The sequence below is a fragment of the Fringilla coelebs genome (genome assembly GCF_963513975.1).
Source record: "Fringilla coelebs genome assembly, chromosome: 5".
Classification (NCBI taxonomy): Eukaryota; Metazoa; Chordata; class Aves; order Passeriformes; family Fringillidae; genus Fringilla; species Fringilla coelebs.
The window spans coordinates 44,309,745-44,337,425 of record NC_140033.1 but is presented as its reverse complement, the minus strand read 5'-3'; the positions used below and the strand labels follow the sequence as shown (position 1 = coordinate 44,337,425).

The window sequence follows — 27,681 nt, the reverse complement described above, 5'->3', positions numbered from 1 at the left end:
AATACTGAAAATTTAATATATCTCAATTCCATGTTAATCAGAATCATATTTATAAGCCAGCTTGTACTGGCTTATAAATATGTACATAGCACCAAAAATAAAGATTTTGATTAGAATAACTCCTTAAATGGTGGAGGGGGCAGGAACAATTTATTTTAGAAATGGTACAATAAAATGGTACATTCTTGAAGTACTCCAATTAATAGCTAATAGTTCTAATGGTGCATCCATCACCATGGCAGTGTATTTTTGTGAGGCTGCAGTTCCTTGACAAGACATTTGCTTTCTGATAATAGCTGTGATTGTAGTACCTGCAATGTGCTGTACACAGCCAAGGTTAAGTATTTCATCTGTGTTTGTGCAGATCAGTAATCTGTAAAACATGCTGTGGTGAAGGTGATAGTAGAAAAATTCTTCATGAATTTCCTTTATCTCTATTTGGCGTTTTTTCTGTCAAGTTTGAAATGATATGTGTTTGTACCATTTTTGTCACTCTCTTAAGTGCAAACATAGTGGGTTTTTTCCCTTGGGCAAAAGAAGTGGTTATATTGCAAACAGATGCATTGGTCTGTCTCAGTCCCTTGAGAAGTGTGTTCTGTGAAACTGGGAACAAAGGCTCTTATATATGGCTGTATACAGTCCTGTAATACAGGGATTTTTTTTCAGGGAACAAAAAACTCACCACATCTCTTGCTGATTCCTCTTTTGCTTTCCTCCTAGTAACTGTTTTTCTGATTCTGTTCAAGCTTGGTTTTTATGAGCTGGCTCAGTCAGTTGCAGCCAATATATAATTTATAGTCAACATGGTTTCTAATACTGAACTTAATCTTAAATACTGACAAAAGAAAGAGTTGTCCTAGGCAAGTTTTAAGCTGTGTCATTTTAAATTATCATATTTTTCAGACATTTAACTTATTTGTTAAAGCTGTCTTTGCTTTTCAGTGTACCAGATTTTTAGGTAATATGTGCAGTACTGGAAAAAAGTGTTGGTAAGGAGGATGCAGGCAAGCAGAAGAGCAATGTGAAAAAGGGAAGAGTAGAGAGCTTAGGAAGTTTCTGGGATAAACTTAAAGCTGTCCCCACAATGTAGATGTGCAGTGGTGTAGGATGTGTCCATTTTCCTTTAATGGATAATTTGCAACTCTATTCGTGACAGTCCACTAGTTTCTAGCTGCAACATAGAGACTATTAGAAATGTTTTTGTTGGCTAGCAGTGACAATCAACATGTGTTCAGCCTGGTCTAACAGGGAGGATGCTAGGCTAGGAGTTTAGGAAATACTTTGTCCTTAACTTGTCAGTTGGCCTGCAGCAGGTACCTGGGTGAGTGTTCTTGTCAGAGAGGGCACTGGTTTTGAGGCTTTGTGTGTGTACATTCTTCATTAAATAAGAACTGCCATAGCTGAGAAAGGTTGCAGACACACAGTTTTTGTTTCCACAGAGTGGTATGCCTGAGAATTTGTTTCCTTTTCACACACATTAATAAATCAATTGATTTAATAATATATGTCTTATGGATAATATTTTAATGTTGATAAAATTATCCTTTTGAATTCATGTGCACTGACCACTTTGGCTTACTAACAGCCAGTCAAGCAACCTCTGACAAATTTCTGAATTAGAACTTAGATTCCCCCCAGACTGGGCTCTTTTACCCATAGTAAAGATTTGGCTTATTGAGGGATGCTGCATTGCACCTTCTGAGCCATCTATTAGTGGTTTTCCACTTGAAATTTAGTGACTAATTCCAATAGCAATGATCTAAAATGAAAAATACTCTTTTTTTTACCAATGTCAGCTAAATGCATCACATAGTGCTAAGGAAGAGGACTGTTGATGTAAGGAAAAGCTTTTTAATTTCCTTCATCTTGGAGCCTTTGAAGTGGAATCTAAAGCAGTTGAGGAGGTAGGAATGTGACTGCAAACTAGTTACAAGTACCACTGAAATTTTTTAGCATTTTTTTCTTCTATGTTGACAAAGTCAAGTTAAGTGGAAGAGTTCTTCCAAGATACCAGAGTGCCAGCCTGTATGGACCCTGTGGCACACTACAAGTACATCTGACTGCTTCTGTTGAAGACACACTGCAAAATTATAAACACTTGGTGATACTTCTGTAAATACTAAACAAGCTGGTCATAACAAAGATAAGGGACTCACCTGGCTTTGCACACAGCACACAGTATCAAACAAATTCAGCAAATGGGTTTGCTTGAGGATGTAATCAAACATTAGATGTAATCTTGAATTCTCTCTGTTTCTGTTACTGTGTTAGTGCTCCTTTGGGGTGAGATTCCAGCATAATGCTTTTAGAAACTTCTGGAAACAAAGGATCTTAAATCCAACTACCTCTTCTGTATGCACATTTATGACATGGTTCATGCATTGCCTCCTGAGAGTGATCCAGGGCTGAGAATATGGGAGAAGTACTATTTTTTCCTAAGGACACATGCAGAAAAAAGAAACAGTGAGCTGAGTGTAAAACGCAAGTGACATAAGGGAAACAAGCTTATCACTTCTCTCTGAGCTGCCCTGTGCCTGAAAAACACCCAGTGTTCCTGGAAAAAGGAGTAAGGCAGGATTGGTGCCCTTTGTACTTCTTTGTTGTGGGATTCTTTGGAGATGGTTTGCTCTGCATGAGTGAGAGGACCTCCTCAGCAGCTTCCTGGTACTGTGAGGATAAGCTGTGTGGCTATTTGTTGTCATTTTTTTGTACATTTTTGTTCTGAATTTTGTTCTTTTGCCAAAACCCTCTGCTCTTTTTGATTCTGTTTCCTCCCTGCTGCTTTGGTATAAGCAGCAAGGCTTCTGGTCCAGCAGAGGAACTTGGTTTTTTGAGATTACTTCTTAGAGAAGTAAAAGCCTGTGGGCTTTTGCCTTAGCCTTTAAATCTGTGCTTCTGACTTAGACCCCTGTTCTGTCCATATTTGGACTCTTGAGCCCAAGTAAGTAGGAGCTTGTCAGCAGGCACCTCTTAGCATTTCTGCAGCCACAAGATCAACCTCTTATTGCAGAAGGCAGATAAGAGGGCAAGCATAGTTTTCTATTGTGTGTCCTTCCAGAGACATGAGAGTGAAAAATTCTGGTTTAATGTTACCATTTTTCAGAAGAAAATGGCAAAATTCTGCATATAAAACTACATATAGTTTTATATATCTGCGTATATATATAGATAAACTGATGTCAGTTGTAGCCAAGCATTACCATGAAAAATAATTCATGGTAGATTTGGAAGAAGAATGTAATGGAAAATAAAATAGCTATGGCCTTTGGAGCAAAGTTCTGGCTTTGGGTCCTGGCTTACAACTGATGTACTGTTTGACCATGAAAAATTCTCTCAACATCCAACTCCTTTTCCTCCATTTGCAAAATTTCAATATTTGACCAGCCTGAGGTGAATATGTTGATAAATGTTTGGTCTCTGAAGTACTTTAGAGCTGCTAAGACATTTGACAATGAGTTGGAACTGTAGTCCTCTTACTAAGAAGATAATAAAATAGTTTTAGTTTAGAAGGAAGTATTGTTCTACTACCCAGCCTATTGCCTGAAATAGCATTCTGGGGATATGCCACAGTCAAATTATGGATTATTGTAAAAAAATCAAATACATTATTTTGTTAAGGGCTTAAAAATTATTTTATTACCTGAGACAAAAGGTGTGGAATTGTGTGGCAGCTTTCCAAAAGTAATGGCATATGTTTGAAAAATATGATCCACACTGAGTCATAGTCTTGATTAACTATAGTTGCTGTAGTTCAACTTAGCAGTTTATGGCTAATAGTCTGACTCTAGCTAGGAGTGCCTATTTATATTTTAAATAATCTATTTGTGAAATCTTCTGTTGCTGTATTGCTAAGCAGTCATGTTTACAGTTTGTCACATCTAGCAGCCTGGCTGTTGTGAAACTTCCTCCTCCTCCCTCCTCCTTCACCATAGAATGTCTGTATGTCTGTGTTTTCCTTGAAAACCACCCAAGTGCAAACATGCTTTTTTTTCCTTTTTTCCTTAAATTAAACTGATCTTTGAGCTATCTGCAGGTGTATTTAGCTGGGGGAGTTGTTCTTCAGTGTTTTGTTTTTTTGGGTTTTTTTTTTTTTGCTGATGGTATGTTCTGGGAGAACAGATCTAAGATGAATATTGGTTGAAGCGTGAGGAATAAAATGTGTGACTATGTTTAGATTATGTAATACTTTCTCTTCTTATTAAATTGGCAAGAAGTTTTAATTTCACCCATTTGAAATTATCTTCATTCAACTGTTATGTACCTGAAGGTGCACTTGACCCAGTCAGCATCTGAGCAAGGTTTTAGTCTGCTCAGTACCTCTTTTGATTTACAACTAAAATTGTCCTTTACTCCTTAGACTGACAGGGGCAGATCACTGTGGGCTGGGGATCCTCTGATGGGAAGAACTGAGAGATTGTGAGTCAGGGCATTTGCAGAGGGGAGGTGCCTGGGCTGATTGCAGGTGATCCAGAACAGGGTTAGAATTATCAGACATCAACTTTTTGCTTCTTTAAGGAAGCTGGATTGAAGGAATGGTGTAAGGAAACAAAAGCAGTGATGATGGTAACCTCCTCAAATACTGTTAAAAAACTCCACAGCTATAAGGGGAGTGTATACCAACAGGATAAATAGAATTTCCTACACATTTTCAAGTTGGAAGTGTTTTATCAGACAATAATTCAGCAACAGTATGTGATCAGAAGCCTTTAATATGCCTAGAGTAGATTTTCATGTGGATAAGTACCCAGTGTGGGAGGCTGTCTTAGCCTAGCATAGACTAAAACTGTTTCTGGTTTGGAAAAAAAGTTCATTCCAGGGATGGCAATGTGTGCTGTCCTCTTGAAGGAGCTGTGTGAAAACAATTAGCTTTGCCCAATCAGTAAAAAGTGATATCAGAAGATTATTATTGGACCAGAATATCATGTAAAACTAGAAACTGTAAACAAGCATTTCAAAAAATGTACAATAGCCTCCCCACTTCTGAAAGGAAAAAAAAAATCCTGGTAAGAAGCTGGGGTGATTTATCATAACTAGCATAATATTTTGGGTTTTGTCATGCAGCATATGAACCATGTCTAGAGTTGCAAATGTTTTTCACTGAAATAAGCACATTGATTTCAAAGTGTGGCAAGTTGGTTTTTGGATTTGTTTTTTTCTTTTTTTGGAGATTTTTTTTAATGAGTAAGATTTCAGTATTTGAAAGATACTTTTTTAATTAGAAAATCTGTCTTTAACATTCACTTGTAATGGATTGCTGCATTGCTTCAAACAGAATAATTTCTAGGACAACCTAGGTGATTGCCTTTGAACAGGCTGATGAAAGCAGTGCTCTTCAGCAGTTTTATATATAGGACAATGTGCTAAATATGTTTGTAATATAAATCACATCATGCAGACATGTACAGATATCAGAGGAAAGTATATATTATTTGCAAGAGCAATTCTGCTTTTATTTAACAGTGAACTGATTTAGATTTAGGGGGAGCTAGGTGCTGGTACTTGAAGTTACTTTTACTGCAGTTTCTAATTTCTAAGTCATTCACCTACTTGCATTAAAAGTTGTCATCTGGATACTTTCCACCCCTTGGGATGACATTTCGGGGTTTAGTTTGTAAATTAGCTATTTTATATCTGGTAATTAAAATAGACCTGATCTTTGTTTTGGCCTTTTGGATATGAAATTACTTTCTCAGAAGGCCAGTACCTTCAAGTATAAACACTGGTAATTCCAGCCTTGTTACATTTGTTTTTCTTTCCCACCCCCGATCCCCAGGCATGTGCTCTCTGCATTCAGCTCTTGAGTTTATCTCAAGATGAACTTGGCATGACAGTTACTTCACACCCACTGCCAGGTTAAAAATAAATCTTAATATGATTACAGTGACAAATGCATAGTCAGTAATGAAGATAATTTAAAAAAATATTTTAAAAGAGCATTGAAATTTATCTCTTGTTGTTCTGCAGGCTTTCGAAATTTGAAAGGTTCAATTTATCTTTTTTCCCTGTATTCCCTCTCTGCAGCACTTCCTCAGTTTACTCAGTTGGGGAAGGGGATATAGGGTTTGATGAAGTAAAGTTTTGGTTGGCTGTTTAAATGATAGAACCTTTCATGACATAATCTATAAACCATAATGAAGCTGATGGACTTTGGGTCAAGCTAGTTGAAAAACCAAATCTGTATTTGGAAAACGCCCTGCAGACTCTTTGAATGCTCTATCTGGAAGTTAAATAAATGCTCTTAACTACAGCTGACGTTCCTGTGTTATCTAGTGGTGCCTAAACCTGGCTCCCTGCTCTCCTTTTGTTGTTTGGTCAGGGGAAAGCCTGGGTTGTTGATTACGGTACAGACAAAGCTGCTTTGCTTTTCATCAAAACCGTGCAAGTTGCCTTATGACATTCAAAAAAATTCTTGTCTCATCCTATGGCAAAATACATACAGTACATTGTGTGTGCATACAATTGGGGGTGAGGGAAGAATATTATCATAATATGATGATGCATTTTGCATGAAGCTCTCCAGAATGCCTCATTTGAGCTTTTGCCATTGTAATTCCATGTATCATTTCAGTGTTAAGCAATGCCCCAGGGTCAGAAAAACCTATAAGATGCAGCTGGTAGTTAACCTATGTGTCACTAGTCTGCACAGAGGATGTAGACCAGAACATTTCCATATGAATAACGCCATCTGTTTTTTAACTCCCTTGCATTTAGTTCTCAGCCTTCCCCAGTTACAGCCAGTGCCCTGTATCTCGTTTCAGTTTCTTGTCAGAACTGCCCAGTCACGGCCTTTGTGACCCATAGGGTCAAAAAGCAAGAAAGCGTGTCTGGAGCTCACGTTTCCAGAGCTGACGTAATGAGGAGGGAGAGCAGGGGAAACTTGAGGCTTCAGTTTGAGAGACCCTAAATAGTGCCAGATGCTGGACTGATGGGATAGCTAATAAGAGCTGTAGTAGTAGACCTAGGGAGGGGGGAAAAGGGGAATTAATTTTTTTTTTCCTCAACCTGAGGACCCTACGGGTTTCCAAAGACAGGCATGGACCTCATGCACATTTAAAATATAACTTATTACTGTTCTTAGAACATTTTGTTGGTTACTTTTTTCAAGATACCTGCAGATCATGCGTGTGATATTAGGTTTCACGAACTACAAACTCCAAAAGAGGTGTTTAATTCTCTTTTTGCCCAAACTTAAGTGAGACACAGGAATATGTAACACTGCATAATTTATATTTTCTTTTTTGTCAGTTAAGACAGTGTTGTTTTTCAAGTAAAATGCTAGATTGCTGAACTTCTTGAAAGTTTTGTTTGCTTGTGAATTGGAAATATACCCTGAATAATGGATACTGAGTTTCAATCTTGTCAATGCTGATTTGTGTGGGATCAAGATTTTAATTTTGAATAGTTTAATGAGGACCAATGAGCCTCAGCTGTGTCCTGTTGGGAGCTGGTTATAGCATAAAAATGCTATAAGATCCTTCAAGAGTAAGTAGGGTGCTCCTCCTCCCTTGTAAATGTCTCAAAGGTACCAGTCAGTGTTTGCTTTGATCATTGCTGACATTTGAAATCTTGTGATTCCCATGTTGTTACACTATCTTTTCATTAGATGTTAATTTCCCTGTATATAGAAGAGCTGCTACATATAGTAATTTTTTTGACCCTAGTTTTTGCCCTCCAAAATGGCATTTGTAGATGAGTTATGAACACTAGGATGGTTTTTAAGATACTATGATTGCGTTAGCTGATATAAAAGCTTTATTTTTTTGATTTACACGTTTGCCAGAAGACACTCTAGGCTGACTTACTTTAGTAACCTTGCAGATACCAGCCTCGTTTAGCCCACCTTAGTGTCCTCAAAAGTAATTCTAACACATTTCTTAAGGGCTTGTTGTAAAAATAATGAACACCTTCTATATTATGCATACAGGACCAAAAAGGTAAAGTTCCAGTGTCAAACCAAAAGGATTAAGGCAGTCCCAGGGGAGTAAATGGAAGCTGCAGAAAAACAACCCAGATGGTACCTGCCTCGGCTTTGATAATAGGGAGCAGTGCCTGGAATGTCTGTGAGGAGAGCTCCTTTGCACCCTCAGTGTTGGTGCTTTGAAGCTGTTCACTGATGGCAAGGGGGCTTTCTGTCCTCTTTGTACTCCACAGGATTTCCGGGATGCTGTGGCGCATGCCTCCAGGCAACTTGGGAAGCCAGTGATTGAGGACAGAATCCTCAATCAGATCCTCTACTACCTACCTCAGCTCTACGAACTCAATCGGGACCTCCTGAGGGAATTGGAGGAGCGATTATCTCACTGGTGACTATCAATAAAGGGATTCCACTCCTTTGATGTCGAAATTTATCTGGGGGGGGCTTATGTGACTGTGATCATGGTTTGACTCTTGTTTGTGTTTCGTGTACCTTACTAAATGTCAGAATGTACTTTTGAAAGTATAGGAGATTATTTTTCATTTAGATGTGCCTTTGTGTCATTTAGATGCATCCCAAAAGGTCCAGAAAGCATGCCAATACATTTTTGTAGCCATCACAGTTTTTCTTTGAAATTTCATTTTTAATTGAAATTTCTGGCCCCTGCGTGAGCATGATAAGTGCACTGATTTCATTAGGGGAAAAGGAGGCTGTTCTGAAGACTGGTTTGCATTTTAGAGGTAGTTTAGATCTGCTGATCAGGCACAGTGCTGATTGACAGCCACAATCCCCTTGAAGACCGTTCTCAGTTACCCCTGGTGGGTGGAGCTGTACAAAAGCCACTGACAAAGGCGCTGCAATGGGAAAGGACTTTTCTCACCTTGAACTAAAGCGTTCAAACAGTTCAAGACCCTTTTTAAAAGGCTGTGTACTAAGTGGTTGTCATCTCACACTAGTGTGTTGATGTGTGCCAACTAAGGTGTTTCAGAATAGCAGCTCAGATGGGTACCTATCTGCTGTAAGCTTTTTGTTCAGAGCATAAACTAACACATCTTACTCTGAAAAAGAGAGATGTTTTGCTGTAGGGTTAAGATGTATGCTATTTTTAGCTCTAATTGCATCTTTTTTGTTGTTGTTGTTTCTAGGCTTGAGCATCAAAGAATTGCTGATATATTTGTTAAAAAGGGTCCCTATCTAAAGATGTATTCAACTTACATCAAAGAATTTGATAAAAATGTTGCATTATTAGATGAACAGTGCAAGAAGAATGCAGGATTTGCATCAGTAGTCAAAGACTTCGAGGTATTGTATTCTTTTTTAAGGTATAACCTGTTTTGTGCCTTTTTAGCAGTTGTGGTCCTTCACTGGGCTTTAGAAACTGTCCTTAATTTGTTTGTGTTTTGGTGATAGGGTTTTTTTCTGCAGTCTGGGCTTAAGACAGGAAGAAGACAAGAGACCTTTTGAATTCTGCAATGTTGCAGATTCAGATTTTTTTGAATGCAAACTCAAGATAATTAGCATTTTTGAAGCATGGATCTTTTAATTCTGTGTTGTCTTTAGAGGTGTGGATTAATTAAAACTACTGCAGTGAGCACTCCTGTCTTCTCTGCCTTTTTGCCTAATGAACACTGACAGCAATCACAGAGGAGCATGTTGCCCTTGCTATCCTGTTTCCTTTATTTCTGGGAAGCTTCACATCTCTTGCTCCTAGGTCAAAGCACCTGTTTTGAATCTACATATGAGTGCTTACTAGTGTCTTTCATGCATGGGTAATTCTGCATGCAGTCTTCCACATGGAAATGCTTGCTCTGTAGTGTAGTGCTTAACACTGTGGCAGTATCACTTTTCAAAGATAAAGAGCTTATCCAATATAATCGGTAGTTGTTTGGAGGCATGTTTTCTTTTGCTGGAACCTTAGACTGCTGTGGAATTGTTGTTTATTTTGGGTGTTTCTTTCAGATGAGCCCCCGCTGTGCTAGTCTGGCCCTCAAGCACTATCTGCTCAAGCCAGTTCAGAGGATTCCCCAGTACAGGCTTCTGTTGACAGGTACAGTCAAGTTTTTGCAGGCTTCAGAAGCCAGTCTTCACATGCCCCAGGACACCTGTTTTCAGACAGTTGTATCCATCTGTAAAGTGTGTTTATCTGACTTCAGATATGTGAGGCTTTTTTAAAACATGTCACAGTATGTGGAGCTCTTTTTAAAACATGGCATGGGTTTAGAGGCTTTTCTTGCTAATGTTGATTGTGGTAAGATACACAAGCAAAGTCCTAATATTTACAGCACTGTGATGTGTTCTGATGGTAAGTTCAACAGTACATAGAAAATTTGAAACCTGTGATGGTTTTTGCTTGAATCTCTGGTAATAGAAGCCTGTAATTTCCTCAAAAGGTTGGAATGCTCCTCTTCTGCTTTGGGTTTTGCTTTTTTGGGTTTTTTGGGATGATGGGTGTTTAACAAATGAAAAAGGCTGTATGGAAAAGTGGAGCAAGGAGAAGAAAGATATCTATGCAACTGTGAACTTTTTAAAGTTGCTTCTCCATTTCTTCCCCACCCAGGTATTTTGTCTGTAAAATCCATTCTCTTTTAAAGGCAAAACACATGTTTTTAGTGCACACGAGTAAGTGCTTAAGACTTGCTATCAGAGCCAGCTGAGGAGCTGATTTGTAGCTGGGAAATCTGGGCTCTGTACCCTACTCTGGCACTGGCGTGTTTGGGTGGCCTTGAGCAAGTCATCTCCATGATGCAGTGGGGTTTTTTGTCTGTAAAGGGAGGGCAGTGACAGAGGCCTCCTTTGTGAAGTATTTTGAGATCTGTTTGTTGTAAGAGGGGGATGGCTCCTGTAAGGATTTGGAAATACTTAAGGCATTGTTTTTGAGAGCCATTGCCTCTTGATGAGCAATTTAAAAATAACCTCTGTTTATGTAGTAACTGCAAAATAAAATGCTCCGTGACCTTTTTTTTTTGGCTCTGTAGCCGCTCATTGGCATTTCCCCAGCATGTACTTAGACTAGTGATGCTGTGGCAGATTCAGACTTAAGTGTTATAGAGCAGTTTCCAAGTTATTAACATTGACTTTTTTATTTTAATAATCTCATTAAACTCAAGGTGTTGAAGAATGGGGAGAACTCTTATTAAATGGAATACTCTGTAGAGGAAAATCTTAATGGTACTTAATTGATGAAATCAACCCATAAAATGGCATTTGGGGACTTGCTTTATTTTAAAAGGATACTCACTTAGGGTGTGGTATAGTTTGTTATACTTCAAAATCAGTGGGCCTTGGGTAGGTTGAAAGGTTTTAATTGAGTTTAGTTGAATAGAGGATCAGGATGGAGCAAATGCCATTGTCAATATACACAGCAGAGTGATGGATGGCACCGAAACAAAGCTCAGATGTTGAAGGGGAATTCCTCGTGATGATGAGCTGTCATTGTGGCTGGGACAGAATGTTTTAGACCTGAAAAAAGCCTCATCCTGTGCTGATGGGGGTTTTTGTAGGGGTCCCCAGTCTGTAGACCTTACTGTGGCTGCCTAGCTTTAAATACCTGCAAATGCTGCTGAAAAGACTGGGATTGCCATGCTGGTGGCAAATTTAGAAATGTAATTTTCTCTTGTTCTCTGGGAACAATAAAAGAGATCAGGCCAAGAATTTAATTATGCTGGAGCTGGAGAGGGATGTTTTGGATCTGTTTCATTTTCAGCCTGTTCAGTCTTTCGTGCATGTATGTTGCCCTTGAGTTCTGATTCTTCCATGTCTCTGTGGATGATCCATCTGCTTAGTTACCTTCCAGCAGCTCTGTGGAATATTGAGCAATGCCTCTATAAGCTTGTGCTATATGAACATCTGGAGGACATGCAAAACATTTGTATCTTTTGTTGCAGTGGGTGAGATGTAGCCATGGAGCAGCTGCCTAGGCTGGAGAGGGGTGGGAGGGAATCTGTGGGGAAGAGGGCAAGAGCAGCAGAATGAAAATAATCGAGGAAATGAAGCTGTCAGGCCTGAGTCAGCAGGGATTTCTTCCTATTTAGATGTTCTGTGTCAGTGGGACAGCTTTGTACTGGTAACCTGCTGCTACTCGGTCACATCACAAGATTGTTGCAGTGCTTTGAAGTGGAGTTACTTTTGTGCTAACAAAAGCAGGAGCAGGTGGACTCATAAATCAGCCAAGGAGATGAACAGTTTAGCGCTGTTTCTGTTTAATTATACAGCTTCTCTAGTTCAGTAAGTGGACTTCCACTTCTTCACATAGTGGCCCGAGTAGTACAGCAAATATTAGATAGCTTATGTGGAGGCCAATCAGAGGCCTCTGATTTCTGAGAGAAATGAAGGAGGTGATTCTCTTCTCCCAAAAACCTCTGATTTGAGTAGCTTACTTGAGACTGTGCAATATGAACAGGCTCTTGATTGTCATAGGATAAGTCTCTCTCCTCTTTTTCACAGCATAAGGTTGGCAGAGCGTGTCTTTTATTATCCTTGACTGGGGTTATAGTGAGGGGAGGTTGAGTGGGATGAAAAATTAGCCTTTTTGCACTCTGTGGCTTTGCAGGTTGGAAATAGAGCTGTCAGACTCAAGGCCAATTACATGTTGTGGAACAATTGCTTTAAGTTAAAATTAATTACATTAGACAACCCAAGACAAAAAGTAGTTAATGACGCAGAAGATAATTTTAAGCAGCAGAAGTGATAGCCACTTCCCCCAGCAAGTGGGAAGAGAGAATTGGGGGCTGCTGTCAGGTAGAAGTAGGCATACAGAAATTTTCATCACAAAAACAGTTGTAGTGTGCTTTTATGTTTATTTTTGCTGTGCCTTGGGGTATCCAGCAGAATTAAGAATTTCTGAAGGTGTGATTAAGGCCTTTCTAGTCTGAACAACGAAAGCTCATTTCAGAGGGGATTTTGGTTTTTTTTTTGCAAAGACATTAGATGCCATTTCACCTTAATATCTGACTTCTGTATTTATTTCATCTAGGAATACTTTTGCAAAAATTTTACTGCAACATTTCTCATGTCTGTGAAATCAGCTTGTCTGTGTAGTTTATGCCAGTACCTCCAGAAGGCTGTTGTAAGCACAGAATTTCCAGTGTGTATTCACAGAAGAGACTAAAAATATCTGTTCTGATGCTTCTCTAAAGCTGAGTTTTAGCTGTGAACTGAGGTCCACTTACCAGATAAAGACAGTACTAAGATGAAAATTACCTAATTATCACTTTCAGGATTTTACCGTTTTATTGGCTGCTGCAGTTTTGTAAGACAAAGGCTGCCTTCAGTTTTAAATACATAATTTTAAATGAATGCAGTTATGTTAAAATCTTGATTTTACATCTTCTATTCACTGATTGTATCATTTAAAATGCTAGAAAATACCCATCCAAATATGGGTTTGAGTGGTGGTGTTTTGGGAAACATGTTATAAAGCATGAATATTCCAAGAAATAATTAGTTCCCATCTTGGGTCCCTGGTTTTATGTTTCCACTGCAATTACTTTGGATGTTAAATTGGATGTCTTCATGTACCAGGGACAGTGTCTTAGAGTGCCAGCTGTACATTTGCAGATGAGGAAATTATACCCACTTACCTCTTGTTCCCAGCCTGTAGAGGTGAATGTGTGGTTTGGGAGCCTTATTTCTGTATGAGCTGTAGAGACTCATTTTTTCTACTGGGAAATTCTCATTGGAGTCTTTTGTGCTGGCTCCAATGTACATCAAGTGGCAATTGTAAAGCTTTAATTTGTTAGCTTAATGGTGGAGTCCAAAGAGTGCTCTGCCTCAGCAACATGGCACAGCTCCAACTTGAGAGACCACTGATCCACAGGCAGGGCAGGAGAGGGCAACTGGTGGTGTATCTGTGACAGGTTCCTCCAGGTTAAACCAAATTACACCTGGTGTGAACTCTTCCCAGTTCCTTTCAAAATACCTCCTGTTATTTTTTTTTCCCATCATACAAGCCTCTTACCAGAACAACCCAAGGTGAAGCAAGATTAACTTTTTCTAAAATGGAATATATGGCCAGCTAAATACTCCATTGGAATGGCTGGTAGCTTCTACAGCGTAAGATTTTGAGGGCCATGAAGGATGCAATATTGATGGAGTACAGCAGACAAAGTTTTGGTCCAGATCAGACTTGTCTTAAAAGATCACATATTAACCAAATCCTGTTAATGATCAAGCAGAACTCTGAGGAGAGCAGAAAGCTGTGAGTGTTCCCATGGCCCAGCCAATCGTGCTTCCCAGAGCTCCCTCCCTGCTTCCCAGCCGGTTCTTCTTCCTGCACCCCAACCTGCTCTTCATGCTTCTCCCTTGGATCCTCCCTTAGGTCTCTGCCAAACAATAAAATGTCAGTGCCAAATGTTTCTCTTCCTGTAGTTCTGTTTTTTTCAAAGCTTTCATTAGCTGTGACAAGTTCTCTCACTTTCCGTAGCAATTCTACTGCAGAAACATGTTTCATAATTCCCTTTTAATTTTGTGCATAAGGAAAAGATTACAATACACAGAATGGTCTCTGAGGGGCATGCATGAAGCAAGACATCTTATGAAGGCAGGAACAATTGGCTCCTGATCCTTTTTGAATGAAAGAATGAATTTGGGTAGGGCAGGCATATGGGAGTTGAATTATTTCACTCCTACATGAAGCTTGTACAACTGAGAAGCTAAAATCGAATGCTTACTACATTACATGTAATTAGTTTTCATTAGATCTGCCAGAATATTAATACTTCATTTAAAAGGCAATTATAAATCAGTATTTGTTGTTTTTATCGATCCAATGTATATCTCTTGGAATGTTTCTGGTTTGATTTCTTTTCATTTTAAGAAGTTCAAAGCTTGCAGAGTACATGATTGACATTTTACTGAGGATATATATTAATCTTTGACAGAGTATTGCACTTTTTGATGAGCTAGACACTCAGCCAGGGAATGGAAACTCGAGGGGGATGTCTTCATGTATAGTCATACATTTGGAGTTAATTTCAGCAAAGTAAAATAGATTTTAAAACTACCAAGACTTTAATGGATCGAGGGTGCCATCTCGTGGAACTGCAAGTGTCATTGAAAACTGAAAATGCCTATTTGAACATTGAGGGAAGTATATTGGTTTTATTACTGAAAAATATTGATCTTCATCAGATCTTCTGTAGTGGACTACTTTTTTTATTAGCCCCTATAGACTAGTTTTGGTGTTCAGACAAATATCTATAATTTTAAAAGTTTTTTACATCAGCTTCAATGTAAATGATTTCAAGAATGTACTAATTGTTCACTTGCTTGTTTTTTTCTGGAACAATGTATACAATATATCACTTTTCACCGGAGAAGACCACTGTTTCAGTAACCAATCTCTTTGCTGATATACTTTCATTATGGAAATGCTAGTTTTCACTTTGTTATTACCTTGACAGGTTTAAAAGATAAAGTAGTAGATCTTTGTCAATTAGGTAGTAGATCTGAACAGTAGATTTCCAGGAAAAAGATGGGGCTTACTACTTTCTGGTGTTGTTTATTTATTCAACAGAATTATATCTATATTCTTTTTTCTTTATACAGATTATTTAAAGAATCTTTTAGAAGAATCTGCAGACTATAGGGATACTCAAGGTAAATGTCTCTTTAAAGAAATAACAGCATATGTACCAATGTTTCAAGATTTTAAATGCAAAATGCTAAGCCAGTAATAGAAATGTTTTCTATTTAGTTTTAAGTTTCTCACCAGAGATACTAAAAGATTGCAAGCTTTTGTTTCAAAAAAGTTTGGAGCTCGCAGTCATATCAGCTCACACTTGAATTGAAACCAAGAGATAAGAGTGAAGTTCCACAGTTTAAATAGATATTTTAGGCACTGCCATTGAAAGAGACAGTCCCTTGCATCTGTAGACCTTTAATAGGCAGCATGCTCTCTCCAGCTATGAGCCTTCCTGGTCTCCTCCTCTCTCTTTGTGCCAGGAAAAGCATCCATGTGGCAGAAGTGAGCAAGATCAAGGAGCTGCCATGGGTAATATTTAACCTGAGGAGTTCCCCAGTTTGAGTTGTCAGAAGCTGACAAACACAAGTTACTTACACAGATTTTTGCCTGCATGTGGGGAGAAAGAAGATCAGAGGAAATGAGAAGTCATTGGGGATGAAGAGGACAGGACCATGCATTTCATGGCAGTGCAGGATTAAGGTGGTTTAACTCAAGCATATCAATGCACTGCACATTCAGGCTGTTTCCTTCTTCAGAGTGTGCCTCAGCAGTACAAAAAATGCTCCCAGTCCATGTTTCCATTTCATTTGCATGAGATCCTGTCACATTTGTGCAAGTCCATTACCTTTAGAAGAGTTGTACAGATGTAGTTGATTGAACTGCAATAAATGAACACCTTCAATGCACTGAGCCAAGTTTGCTTTGTCTGCTGGTACAATACCATGAAATATATGAGTAAATATATTTCTTAAGACATTTAGACATATTTGAGTATGTTGAAGATATGAGCCAAAAATATTTTAATTTATGGCTCTTCAAGAGATAGAAAAGTTCATCTTGCATTTCTTATAGCTGTGAACAAAGTAATACTTGCACTGCATGATAAACAGCTGACCACTTGAAAAGAGAGCAACCTAAACATATAGTTCACTTTTTTTGTAGTTTCTCGAGCTTTTCTGGTTTTTGTAGTTATATCTTTCATAGTGTTTTTCTCTCCCTTCTTATATCAAAGATAGAAGCTGAAGCTAAGTTATAACAATGCCCAAGTGTTAATTTGACATATTTGGTAGTCCATCTTAGAATTTGGGTAAGAAAACAAAATCTAATCTTTAGTCACCAAGATCTTTCTTGTAATAATGAAGCTTATCTTACTTCTAACTTTGCTTAGTTCTTTAATTCCAATGCAGAGCCTGGGAGTGAAGGGTAGGAGTGGAGAGGGAGACTAGGTTTGGTTGTGATTAGTACTCTTGGAAAAAAACCCGAATAGCACAATTCTTCTTGCTGACCTTAATTTGAATACATTACTTCAGCTAAGTGGTATAAGTGGAATGCTCTTCCCTGCCAAAAAGCACTTTGTTTATGCACTTTGACCCTATAGATTATTTTATGTTGTTGTTTAGATTCATTTAGTCTTGGCTGTATAAATAGTCCTGAGATCCTGGAACTTTCCCTTCATTAGCCAGCAACTCTTACAATTTTCTCTAAAATTCTTCAATCTTTCTTGAAATAAATAAATGAAATTTGAAGGTTTTAATATATATATAGTAACTGAGAGATGAAAGAAAGTATAACAGAGAATCTGGTGCTCATTCCTGTCTTTGTGAATTTAACTACATTTCCCTTCATCTTCTTTATGTGGGTGGGAGCTGGGAAGGGTTTTGCCTGAAGCAGCTCCAGCATTACCTAGAAAGAGACCACCAGCTACATTTCAGCAGGCTTCCTTGGTTCCATGAGATCTATATCTCAACTTAAATTGTGATCAGATGCTTGATATGTGCTATGTATCTTAGCTGTTTGACTCTATGCTTGCATCGCCTTGGTTTGTGACAATCTTTTACAAAACTTCTCATTCAATTGGCTTAGGAGGAGCTTTTTGTTCATGTCTCTTTAGTTTCTTATATGCCTTCATGAGCTTCTGAACCTTTCAGTTCAAAAAGCTCTGTCTTTTAACATACTTCTTTTCCAAATATGAGTCAACAATAAGGGAAGTATATGCATTCTACAGTACTAATACTCTAATAGTTAGCTAAGAAAAGACCCCAAGGCCTTGGTTTTACCTGGTTTGGTAGGCTTCTCTGTGGACTTTGAACCAAATTTATTCCTTTCTTTGCAGTGCTTGGCTGTAATTCAGTTATTCAGAGGGTGCTAAATGCTTTAAAGACTACATTTCAGCACAACAGTTGTTCTAGCTTTCTGTTAAGTGTCATTTTTCTAACTTAAGTAAATTGCAGGTTTTTTTATAAGATCCTTGTATGGGATGGATCATTGAATTTGGACTGAACACTTACTGTGTTCACATAATCATTTTATAGAATTGCTTTTTGCACTTACACCTTAGGATATTTTACAGTTGAGTTGCTGGTTATTAAATATCAGTACTTAATAAAATTGCTCATATTTGGTAACTTTTTTCCAGAGATTTATTTTTCTTTTGGTATTACAAGTTCAAAATCTAGAAATTTGAACTTTACTGTTATTTTGAGGGGCAGAAAAACTAAAGGCAGAAGACAGAAACAACAAAGATTTATATAATTTTTCTAGGTAGTCTTCCATGAATGGCAGTGATGGCATTTGGGTAAAATGGCAAAAACTTAGTCCCTCTAGAGTCTCTGTTAAAATGTTGTTGACTTTTCTGCTGTAAGTATAGTAAGTAATTTGTTGTGTGAGAAACAAACTGGAATTTAGCCTTGCCTATGGCCTGTTTTGAGTAGTTCTAAGAAATAATTGACACTGTTGGTTGAAGCAATGATTTGCTAGGGCATACTTATTAAACCAAGATCCAAAGGCTCTGGGGTTTTTGGGAAGTGCTCCTGAATGGGATGTCTGTACAGTAAGATCCTTCAATCTTGGAATGATGCAGAAATGCAGTATGGTGTCTGTGCTTTACAGGATACCAATGCTAACTGGTCTGTATAACCAAAACATCATTCCTTCATCTTTCAGATGCTTTAGCTGTTGTTATAGAAGTTGCAAACCATGCCAATGACATTATGAAGCAGGGAGTAAGTATTTTGCCATATGAAGCTGATTGATTAAAGCTTTTTCTCTTTCTCTTTCTCTCTCTCTTTTTTTTTTTTTCTTTTTTTGTTGTTCCTTAAAAAAAATCATGAATGCAAGGGCAAGTACTTACCTTGTGCTTTTTTCCCTCATAGGATAACTTTCAGAAGCTCATGCAGATCCAGTACAGTTTAAATGGACACCATGAGATCGTGCAGCCAGGAAGGGTAAGTGCCCCACATGGCATTCAGCAGATTGCAGTGAAAGTGAAGATGATATTCAAGCAAAGACTGATACTGGAATATACAAAGAAGAAAATTGGTCCATTGCTTCATTACTAGGTTCTAGCAGTCAAATGAATACTGGTGCTCCTTATGTGGGGGGGTTTTTTAGATGTTTATCTGACAGAAACTTAGAATTTTTAGGTTATGATTCCTTGCCAGCTCTTGCAGGCAGGTTTTTGTCCTCAGCTTAACCCTCTATTTCTCATGGTTTCACGTGCAGCATAGAAAACTAATGCAGTCATCCACACTCACTTTTAGAGAAACATAAGGATAAACAGCTTTTCTCAGAAAGGGAACCCTGAATCCCAAAACTTGTGCAGCACTTCTGGTGTAGTAATAATAATAATAATCATGATAATAGTTATAAAAATGTCAGCTCATTTGCATGACTTGTGCCCTTAAAAGCTAAGTTTTGCATTAATTGTTTTAACTTATTAGGTCTTTTTGAAAGAGGGAACGCTGATGAAGCTATCAAGAAAGGTCATGCAGCCAAGAATGTTTTTTCTGGTAAGATGCTATGTATACTGCTGTGTGCCTAATCCTAGTGTAATTTTTAGTGGTTAAAACATTACACTGCAAACATAACTAATAACTGCAGGTAGTAGAAAAAATTGCTAATTGTTGCTGTTCTATTCAGTCAGTTCTAATGTAGAGATGTTATCTGTGGTGTATACACTAATATTAATAGAAAATCATTTCTCACTAAAGCATACTATTTTTAACAATGCTCATTTGAAATCTGAGAGCTTTAATGAGAAGACATTATCTGTGGTACTGTGCAAGGTAGCACAGTTACTCCCTCCCTCTGAGCTGTACCAGATCTTAAAACCTACAACTCTTGTCAGTGCTTCTGCACCCTTCCCTCCCTCCTTTCCTTCCTCCCGTCTCCCTCCTCCTCTCTCCTTCCCCTGCAGGAGCCCACGTGCATCCTGAGCAGAGCACTGGGTGGAAGTTAAGTACTGGGTTCTTTTCCTGTCTCTGCTACTGCTTTGTTTTGAAACTTCTGTGCGTCTCTGAAGTTTCTGTTTCCACTTGAACCTTTTGTTTATCTCTTCTATTTAGACAGTAAAGCAGCTGTTATCCTGTAATTTATGGCATTAGTGATCCACAGTCCTGGCTGAATCCTGTCTTGTAGTTACCCTGATACGAAGAAATACTTCCCTAGGCGTGTGAAGAAATACTTCCCTGGAGTGTGTATTATACTAGTTACCGAAATACTCAAAAATGTGGTTCTATCTCCAGCTTCACAAACTAAATATTGCTAATTTTGCTAGCTTGGATTTTCTCTGATTTGTTTTATGGGCCAAGGGCTTTGTTTGCTTTGGGGTTTTATAAATGGTACAGGCCAGCATTCATTCCATTAGACACAGTGATTTTTCCATTTATCATGTTGGGAAGATTTAGTAATCATTTTAAACATTTGGCTATTTTGCAAAGAGTCACATAGCAAAAACTTAAGAGGCACTTCAGATTTTGGTATTTGTTTATGTGTAGTAAATGAAGTTTGGATCCATGTGTTGAACAGCACAGAAAAAATCTTAGTTACTGTTCAGTAAGTGCACTCAACGAATCCAAGTCTGGTAGAACAGGAAATAAACAGTAGATGCACTTAAAAGTGGTAAAATTCACAAGGTACGGTTAAGTTTGTCCTTACAAATTGCTAATCCATTCTGCTGTCTCCTAGCTTCTGGATTGCTTTGATTTGTTGGAATGGTTAATTCTAATATCCTTTTAAAGTCGTTTGCTATACTATATACCTGTGTACACCAGAAACATTTTTGTCCCTTTTGACACCCTGTTCTTTGACATCCGTGCACTGTTGACTCATGTGCCAAATGTATATTTACACAAGGAGGATATAAATAGATACCTATTGTTATCTAAATTCATACATGAAAATGCTTCTTGGATTCTAAGTGAAATAATAGGAAGTAGGAGATACTCTTCTGGACAGTTATCTCAGTGCTGTAGGAGTTCTGTACTTGCAGTAAAATCCCTGTGAAATTATCTGTCTTTTAACCAACTTTAGTCATTAAAAGTGTTCTGTATTGCAGTTCAATGATGCCCTGTTGTATACTACTCCAGTTCAGTCAGGGATGTATAAACTCAACAACATGCTGTCGTTGGCTGGAATGAAGGTGAGTCACTTGTTAAAGTGAGCCTTTCCCCAAATCTACCTAAACTCAGGCCTTCAAACTTTGAAAACACAACTGTGTTTACTTTTGGCAAGAGATATTAAATATGCTTATATTGCTCCAGAGCAATCCTACAGGCTTGACATTTTTTGCATAATGTGGCTTGTGGAATTGCTATCTAGGTTTCCCTAAATATCCTGTTGCTACAGGATCATCTTGGCTGCATTCCACCCAGTTGTCCTACTCTGGAATAGTCTGCCTACTAATTTTTTGTATTGTATTTTGTTTAGACTGCCTCACTTTTGCCTTTTAACTGCTTTTTATTGCTGGCACATAGAGATTAGGCATCTTTGCCTGATAAGATCCTGGTGGATCAGTTTTCTCTGGTTTATAGATTTGCTAACTGCGAGGGAAGATACAACTTTCTTCCTGAGCCCTTGTGAAAAGCATCAAAGTTAAGTCTTGAGCCCCCTGGGTAATGATAAGAGACATGCATGCTGTATAATGACTCAGTTGCTGACATTACACTTAATGGGAACAACAAATCATTGCCTTGGGAATCATTGTCTCCAGTCCTGTCAGAAAAAAATCACCAAGTCAAGCTGCAGCGCAGATCTGGCACTCAGGTCCAAAGTTTTGCAAGCAGAGCTACAAAATCTCTTTTGCCTGCAGATGTCTTGCAGTGGCTCTGATCCACTCTTGATTTTTAATCCCCCTTAAGTTTGAAACTTGGTAGCTCAGAAGGATCAACAGGGTAGTGCAGCCCTTGCCCACTCTGGTGTAGCCCACCAGTGGGCTGCATCTCATCCTACAGCAGCAGTAGTACCTTTTTTTGTCCAGTTGCAGGAGGTGTTCAAGGCAACATGACTGGGCCTGTGTGGAAGGTATCTGACAGCTCTCGAGCTTCATTCCCCTGTACATCTCCAGTGTTTGTATGAGGGCCAGTGAAATAAAAGGATGGGCTGCATGTAATCTTAGTGTAGCTGGGCGTTGTGGACTGGTGTATGATTTCCTATTTCTGAGTATTTTCTCTCCAGTGTTCCCCTTCTGCAATAAAAATGTAAGAGATTTTCCAGGAATTAAAATTAAAGCAATGACAAAAGTATCATTTCAGTTTGAATGTGAAGTTTTCTCTCTCGGCTGAAGGTTAAGAAGCCAACACAGGAAGCATATCAGAATGAACTGAACATTGAAAGCGTAGAGAGATCCTTCATTCTTTCAGCAAGGTAAATCTCTCCAATAAACAGTGATTTTAAAACTGTGTGTATTCAAACAGGCCACACAAACTTTTTAGAGCTTGTTTTGCACTTAATGTCATGAAAAGTTTCTCTTGGCTAGAGTGATTACAGAATAGAGGGAATCAGTAAATCAGAATGAATAAAACCATTGTTTAGTTCCTCTTTTTCACCTTAGCTACACCTTCAGAAACTTCCAAGTAAGTTGAAATACTATCCTTGCACTGCCTTTCCTTGAGAGGGCTTCAATTTACTTCATTTTAGGCTTTGCTTTTCAGTATTTTTTTGTTCTAAAATTACTGATATGCTCTATGTTACCAAATTCTCTAAGTAACAGCAAAAGGATATATGGTCACTGAGCCAGCTCTGGTCACCTTCATTGAGATGCCTTTAGCAAAGGCCTGTTGTTGTGCATTGTTGTTTTTACGGTGCTTGAGTTGAAGTTTTATGTGTTCTGACATTTGTGACAGCGCTGATACCAATGAAGAAAGACATGTTTTCTCTTTTATTTAGCAAAGCTGAGCAAGAGCAGACTGCTGCTTTTTGTGTGACCTTGTAAATACTGACATGAGAATGCACAAAGATAGCAGTATCTGTAGCTGAGGGGTAGACCAAGGTTAACATTGTCAAAGAAGCCAAAGGAAGTAGCTCAATTGTCAGAGCAGTAGTTATTTATAACAACACACTTCAAATGGGTAATTCTGTATTTCTTCAACAAAGTTAAACATTTCTCAGAGGTCTTCTGCACATTGGGGGAAAACAATGCCTTTCACAGTTTAGGGTAGGGTTCTGCTCCAGTGTAATATGAACAGCTCTGTGCTGCTTAGGTGCCTTGGTAACTCGTCCCACGGACACATGAAGGCATTCAGGGGATGACAGCAGGCAATGAGGATTTATCTCTGCTTACCTTGAAACAATGTTTCACTTTTAATTCAGTTGTTCTGAAAAAATGTAAAAGAATAATTGGAACTTCTGAAAATGTTATCATCTTAACATACAAGCTACCTATTTTCCACAAAACAGGATAGACTAGTCTTTTTGATGAACTGATTAACTGGTAGATTTAAAAGCAGCTCCTGGGAAAGATGTGCTGGTCCATAGTGGGAAACCCTTATAGATAACATGCTCATCAAATTTGGCAGAGTTTGTGACATACTTTTGTCTTAACCTTGAAATTGCTGGAATTAACTTCATATTGCCAACTGAGGCTGCTACAATTTGTGGGTTTTTTGTTTTAGTGTTGTTGATGTTGCATCTTTGAGAGCATTCAGCTCTGTTATTTTTATACTTGCTGGGAGCCATGCCTGTGCAGGAACCCTAAATTAGACAGCAGGGACAGAGAGGGGTTGCATTTGCATGGCATGAAGGAGGTGCTGGAGGCTCCAGATGTAAATGACAGTTTTCAGATTGTTTTCTGTCTGTCACCAGAACTGGCCTGTTGTGGTGTAGGAGGGAAGCAATTGAAAAACACTACCAGCAGCAGGTGTTTGCATATATTTTTCCCAATCAGCTATGTTGTTCCTATTGATAAATATTCTAAATGTGAAGAGAATTCACATCTTGTCAGCCCAGGCTACAACTTCCTTTGCGTGATGCCTCATTCTAACAGCTTGTCAGGTCCTATATGGTAACAAAAAGACACCTTAATTTCAAAACTGTACAAATTAGTCTTAAAGACACTGGAGACAAATTTTACTTCCATGGGTTTTTTTCAAATAATAAGCATTATGTGGAATGTACACCAAAGAAGAGATTCTGAAATGATCCTGGGAGCAGAGACAAGGAAGTAAAAAATTAAGCTGGTGAAAAATTGCTAGTAATAAAAAGAGGGCAGTTAATAACAGAAATATAGATTAATGCCTAGACAAGAGTCTGTCACTTCAGGTTTAGTTTTACTGACTGCATTAGTATTGCACTTTATCTAGTCTGAGTTGAGGTTTCAGTTTTCCTGGGTATCTGTAGGAATGTGAATTGTTTTTCACAGTATAATGCAGTATTGTACTAGAAATCTCTTCATCAGAAAAACAAGTTAGCGCATCTGCATGATACAGCACTGCACAGAAGTAAAGCTTTGGTCCTGGCAACAGCAGTCATGGCAGCCTGATGTGGTCTGGCCCCTGATTAAGGCTGATGAAGAGCTACTCCAGGCAGATAGAGCTGCATCTCTTCCTGTCCTACCTAAGGAGGGTCAGTCAAGGCAGGCTCAGCTGGGAGAGGTGCCCTAAGGCTCTGGTCCTGGAAACAAGAGGGACATGCATCCCCAGTGCCCTCCTGGGGCCACTGAGCTGTTTAGCTCCAGTGAGCAACTGGATGTGTGCCCCCAGCACATGCATTTGCCAGTGGGAGCCATTGCTGGGGTTTTCTGTAATTCATTTGAGGCTTTCCACTGTGATGTTAAATCTTAAATAAATAAAAAATAATGTTTAAAAAGGCCAAGAAACTCCTGCAATTTTAAAAAACAAAATCACTTTTGTAAGGATGCAACAAATCGTGGACCTGCAGCAGGGGAGGCTGTGGGGGAGGACTGGAGTGACAGCAGCAGAAACTGCCAATTTTGCTGCAGCACACCATTGCATCAATTCCATTGCCAGTGGCACCACCTTTGCTCTTCCATTCTGAAGGATTGTAAACAAGCCTAAAGGCTACCACTAGCAAGCCTACCAAGCATGAGGTTCCTGGTGAAATACAAGGGTGTCAGCCTGTAGCTCATTGTGCAAGCCGCTGCATACAGAGCAGTCCCCACATGGTGGGGATGGTGGTGGTGCATAATCTCCAAAACCTGTGCCATCTTTCAAGTTAATTAACTAATACAGTTACAGTTACAGGAATCTAATTAAACTTAACCAGATTTTGAAAAAGCCGAAGGAGTTGATTAGAGTTCTGAATATTTCATAGTCAATGCAGACCAGGATGAGGAAGCAAAAGTAAATAGAGTGAACAAAATGTTCCACTCAGAATGTGAGATGTTGGGAAAGACACTAATGCATTGCTTTGCCCTTGCATGTATCTTATTTCCTCTCCTTTTGTTCTGATTTTGTTGCTGTGTGTGCTAGATCTTTTTTCTTTTGCTTGTGCCTCACAGGCTATGTGTTTATTTTAAGAGATTTGTCCTCTCTGATTCTGTATAGGACTCAGTTTCATCCCATTCAAACCCCCCATTCAAAATATTTTCCTTAAAGGTCCAAAAGTTATAAAAACTTCCAAATACACCTACAAAACCATTAAATAATAATTGGTGTTAGACACCTTATTTGTGTAAGTCATTGCTTACCTCTTCCCTAACTTTCCTTTCTATATATTTGTGTTCAATTCCTTGGTTTAAACAAATTAATTTATTTGATACCAATTAAAAAGTGGGGAATAGAAAAAAATGTTGGAAGTGGATTCTCGTTTAAATCTTAGAAACCCTCTTTAAGTTGGCATGGCATCTTAGTCTAGCTGCTCCTCTGCTGCAAAACTGCTTCATCCTTCCTCAGAGCCTTCTCTGAGTTGCTGGCACACAAGTAGTTGTTCAGCTGTGTGATGGTAATTTAGTTGGTAAATTGATCCAGAGGAAGGTTGATGGCTTGCTTTAATACGGATTTGTTTCCCAATCCAGCCCGCTGCATAACTTTGTGCGTTCTGGCACAAGAGTGAAAATAAGATCTAGTGGCTGAGAGAAAGGATACTGGGCTGCCCTTTGCAGCAGGAACAGCACAGATTTATGAAAATGGTGTTGTGCCCATGGACAGAGGAGGTGCTTTGGCACTGCACATAATCCAGTATAGCTGCAGGGTCCTGCTGCACCAGGTACTCCTCGTGCTCCCTGTGCCGTGCCACTTCAGCCTAATGCTTTCCTTGCACTTGATTAGGGATTCACCACCAGCTGTGGGATAAAGAGATGGACTAAGCTTACCTGTCTGTCTCTTTCAGTTAGCTGATCCAATGGAAATGTTTTGGGGAAAAAAATCATTATTTGAAAGTAGCGTAACCTGCTAGGAGCAAATAGTTAGGAGCACAAGGCAGGAGAAGAGTCAGTGTGGTTTTATCTGACAGAAGCTTGGAGTTTCACAGACTTGAGTATAACATTCTGCACTCTGGGATAGAAGGAAGGGGGGACAAAAAAGGCTTGCTGAAATTTCAGGTTGCCTTCAAGATGGAAGGCATGCCTTTGTTCTAGGAGCATCATTTAAACAAGTATTATTCAGGCTATTCAAGGGTAGGAGGGGGGGTAGCAATGATAGACAAGCCTTGAAAGAATCACAGGGATTTTGGAAGGAGGGAATCCACATGACAACAGACAAATTTTTTTTTAGTATTAGTCAACATAAATAACCAACACCATACCAAAGGTTAAAAAATAGTGCCAGTTGCAGTAGGAGTTGTAGACATTTTATGAACTGGAATTGTGAGAGAGTTACTCCAATGTTCAATAAAGCTAGTGGGATTCTAATCAACACTTTCTTCTTAAATGTTAATAATAATAATTTTCTTTTGTGGGTTTTTACTCCAACAGTTCTGCTACAGAAAGAGATGAATGGTTAGAAGCTATCTCCAAGTCGATTGAAGAATATACAAAAAAGAGAATCACATTTAATCCAAGCAAAAGTCTTGAAGAGGTATATCCCACCATTATTGTTGGTTTGTTCCCTTTTTGAATATAAAGTTTTCTGACAGGTGCTTAGAGAAACAAGACGTATTCCATGACGAATAATAAAGCAGGATGGTAAATAATTGAACAGATGGTAGAACAGAATATTTCCTAGCGTTATCTACTTCATAAATTTAAAATCTTTTTCTTCAAAAAAACCCAAATCAGTTTTCGCAGTTCTCTCTGTAGCCTTGTGCACAGAAAGATGAAATGAAAAGGTTTTAAAATAAAGCAGCTATTGATCCAAGTAGGCTAGTACAGCTTGAATGTCATTAAATGCATCTCTGTTGTCAGGCTTGCCTTGTAATGGTCACTGATGAAATAGCAGATAACATTTAAGACCATGACAATTCATCAGAGAAGGCTTTCCAACACCATTAGCGTTATCTTATAATCACTGATGAATATTAGTCTTATTTCTCCTCGCTGAATGTCGTGATATTGTGCCTATGTTCTCTCAGGCAGATGCAGAGAAACAGGAAGAAGACAGTCCTCTGGGATCAAAGGCTCCCATCTGGATCCCTGACACGAGAGCCACGATGTGCATGATCTGTACGAGTGAATTCACGCTGACGTGGAGAAGGCACCACTGCAGGGCGTGCGGGAAGGTTGGCTCATTTTGGGTTACCTTTTCAGCTGCTCATTCAGGTTCCTTGTGTATAAGACCTCCGTGGGCTCTTGGGTCTGGCTGGCTATTGACCCTAGCCCACACAGTCTTACACAGACAACAGCAAAAGATGAGAAGAGCTCTTCTCCACGTGGTAACGTTCTCTCTTTATTCCAAGAGACACATCGCATGGACAG

At 38.8% G+C, this 27,681-nt stretch overlaps 1 protein-coding gene across 3 annotated transcripts in view; it reads left to right on the top strand.

The window, feature by feature from the left end:
- Positions 1 to 27,681, top strand: part of FGD6 (FYVE, RhoGEF and PH domain containing 6) — a 73,182-nt gene that overhangs the window by 32,134 nt on the left and 13,367 nt on the right. The window contains exons 6-16 of one of the 3 annotated variants that reach the window (XM_084206509.1): positions 8,152 to 8,303; positions 9,061 to 9,217; positions 9,875 to 9,962; positions 15,461 to 15,511; positions 18,540 to 18,598; positions 18,749 to 18,820; positions 19,316 to 19,384; positions 20,932 to 21,015; positions 22,159 to 22,238; positions 26,743 to 26,845; positions 27,339 to 27,485. In XM_084206509.1, coding sequence (XP_084062635.1) covers positions 8,152 to 8,303; positions 9,061 to 9,217; positions 9,875 to 9,962; positions 15,461 to 15,511; positions 18,540 to 18,598; positions 18,749 to 18,820; positions 19,316 to 19,384; positions 20,932 to 21,015; positions 22,159 to 22,238; positions 26,743 to 26,845; positions 27,339 to 27,485 — 1,062 coding nt within the window. Of the gene's footprint in view, positions 1 to 8,151; positions 8,304 to 9,060; positions 9,218 to 9,874; positions 9,963 to 15,460; positions 15,512 to 18,539; positions 18,599 to 18,748; positions 18,821 to 19,315; positions 19,385 to 20,931; positions 21,016 to 22,126; positions 22,239 to 26,742; positions 26,846 to 27,338; positions 27,486 to 27,681 lie in introns of those variants that run through there. The other 2 variants (XM_084206510.1, XM_084206511.1) reach the window with 2 other exon arrangements.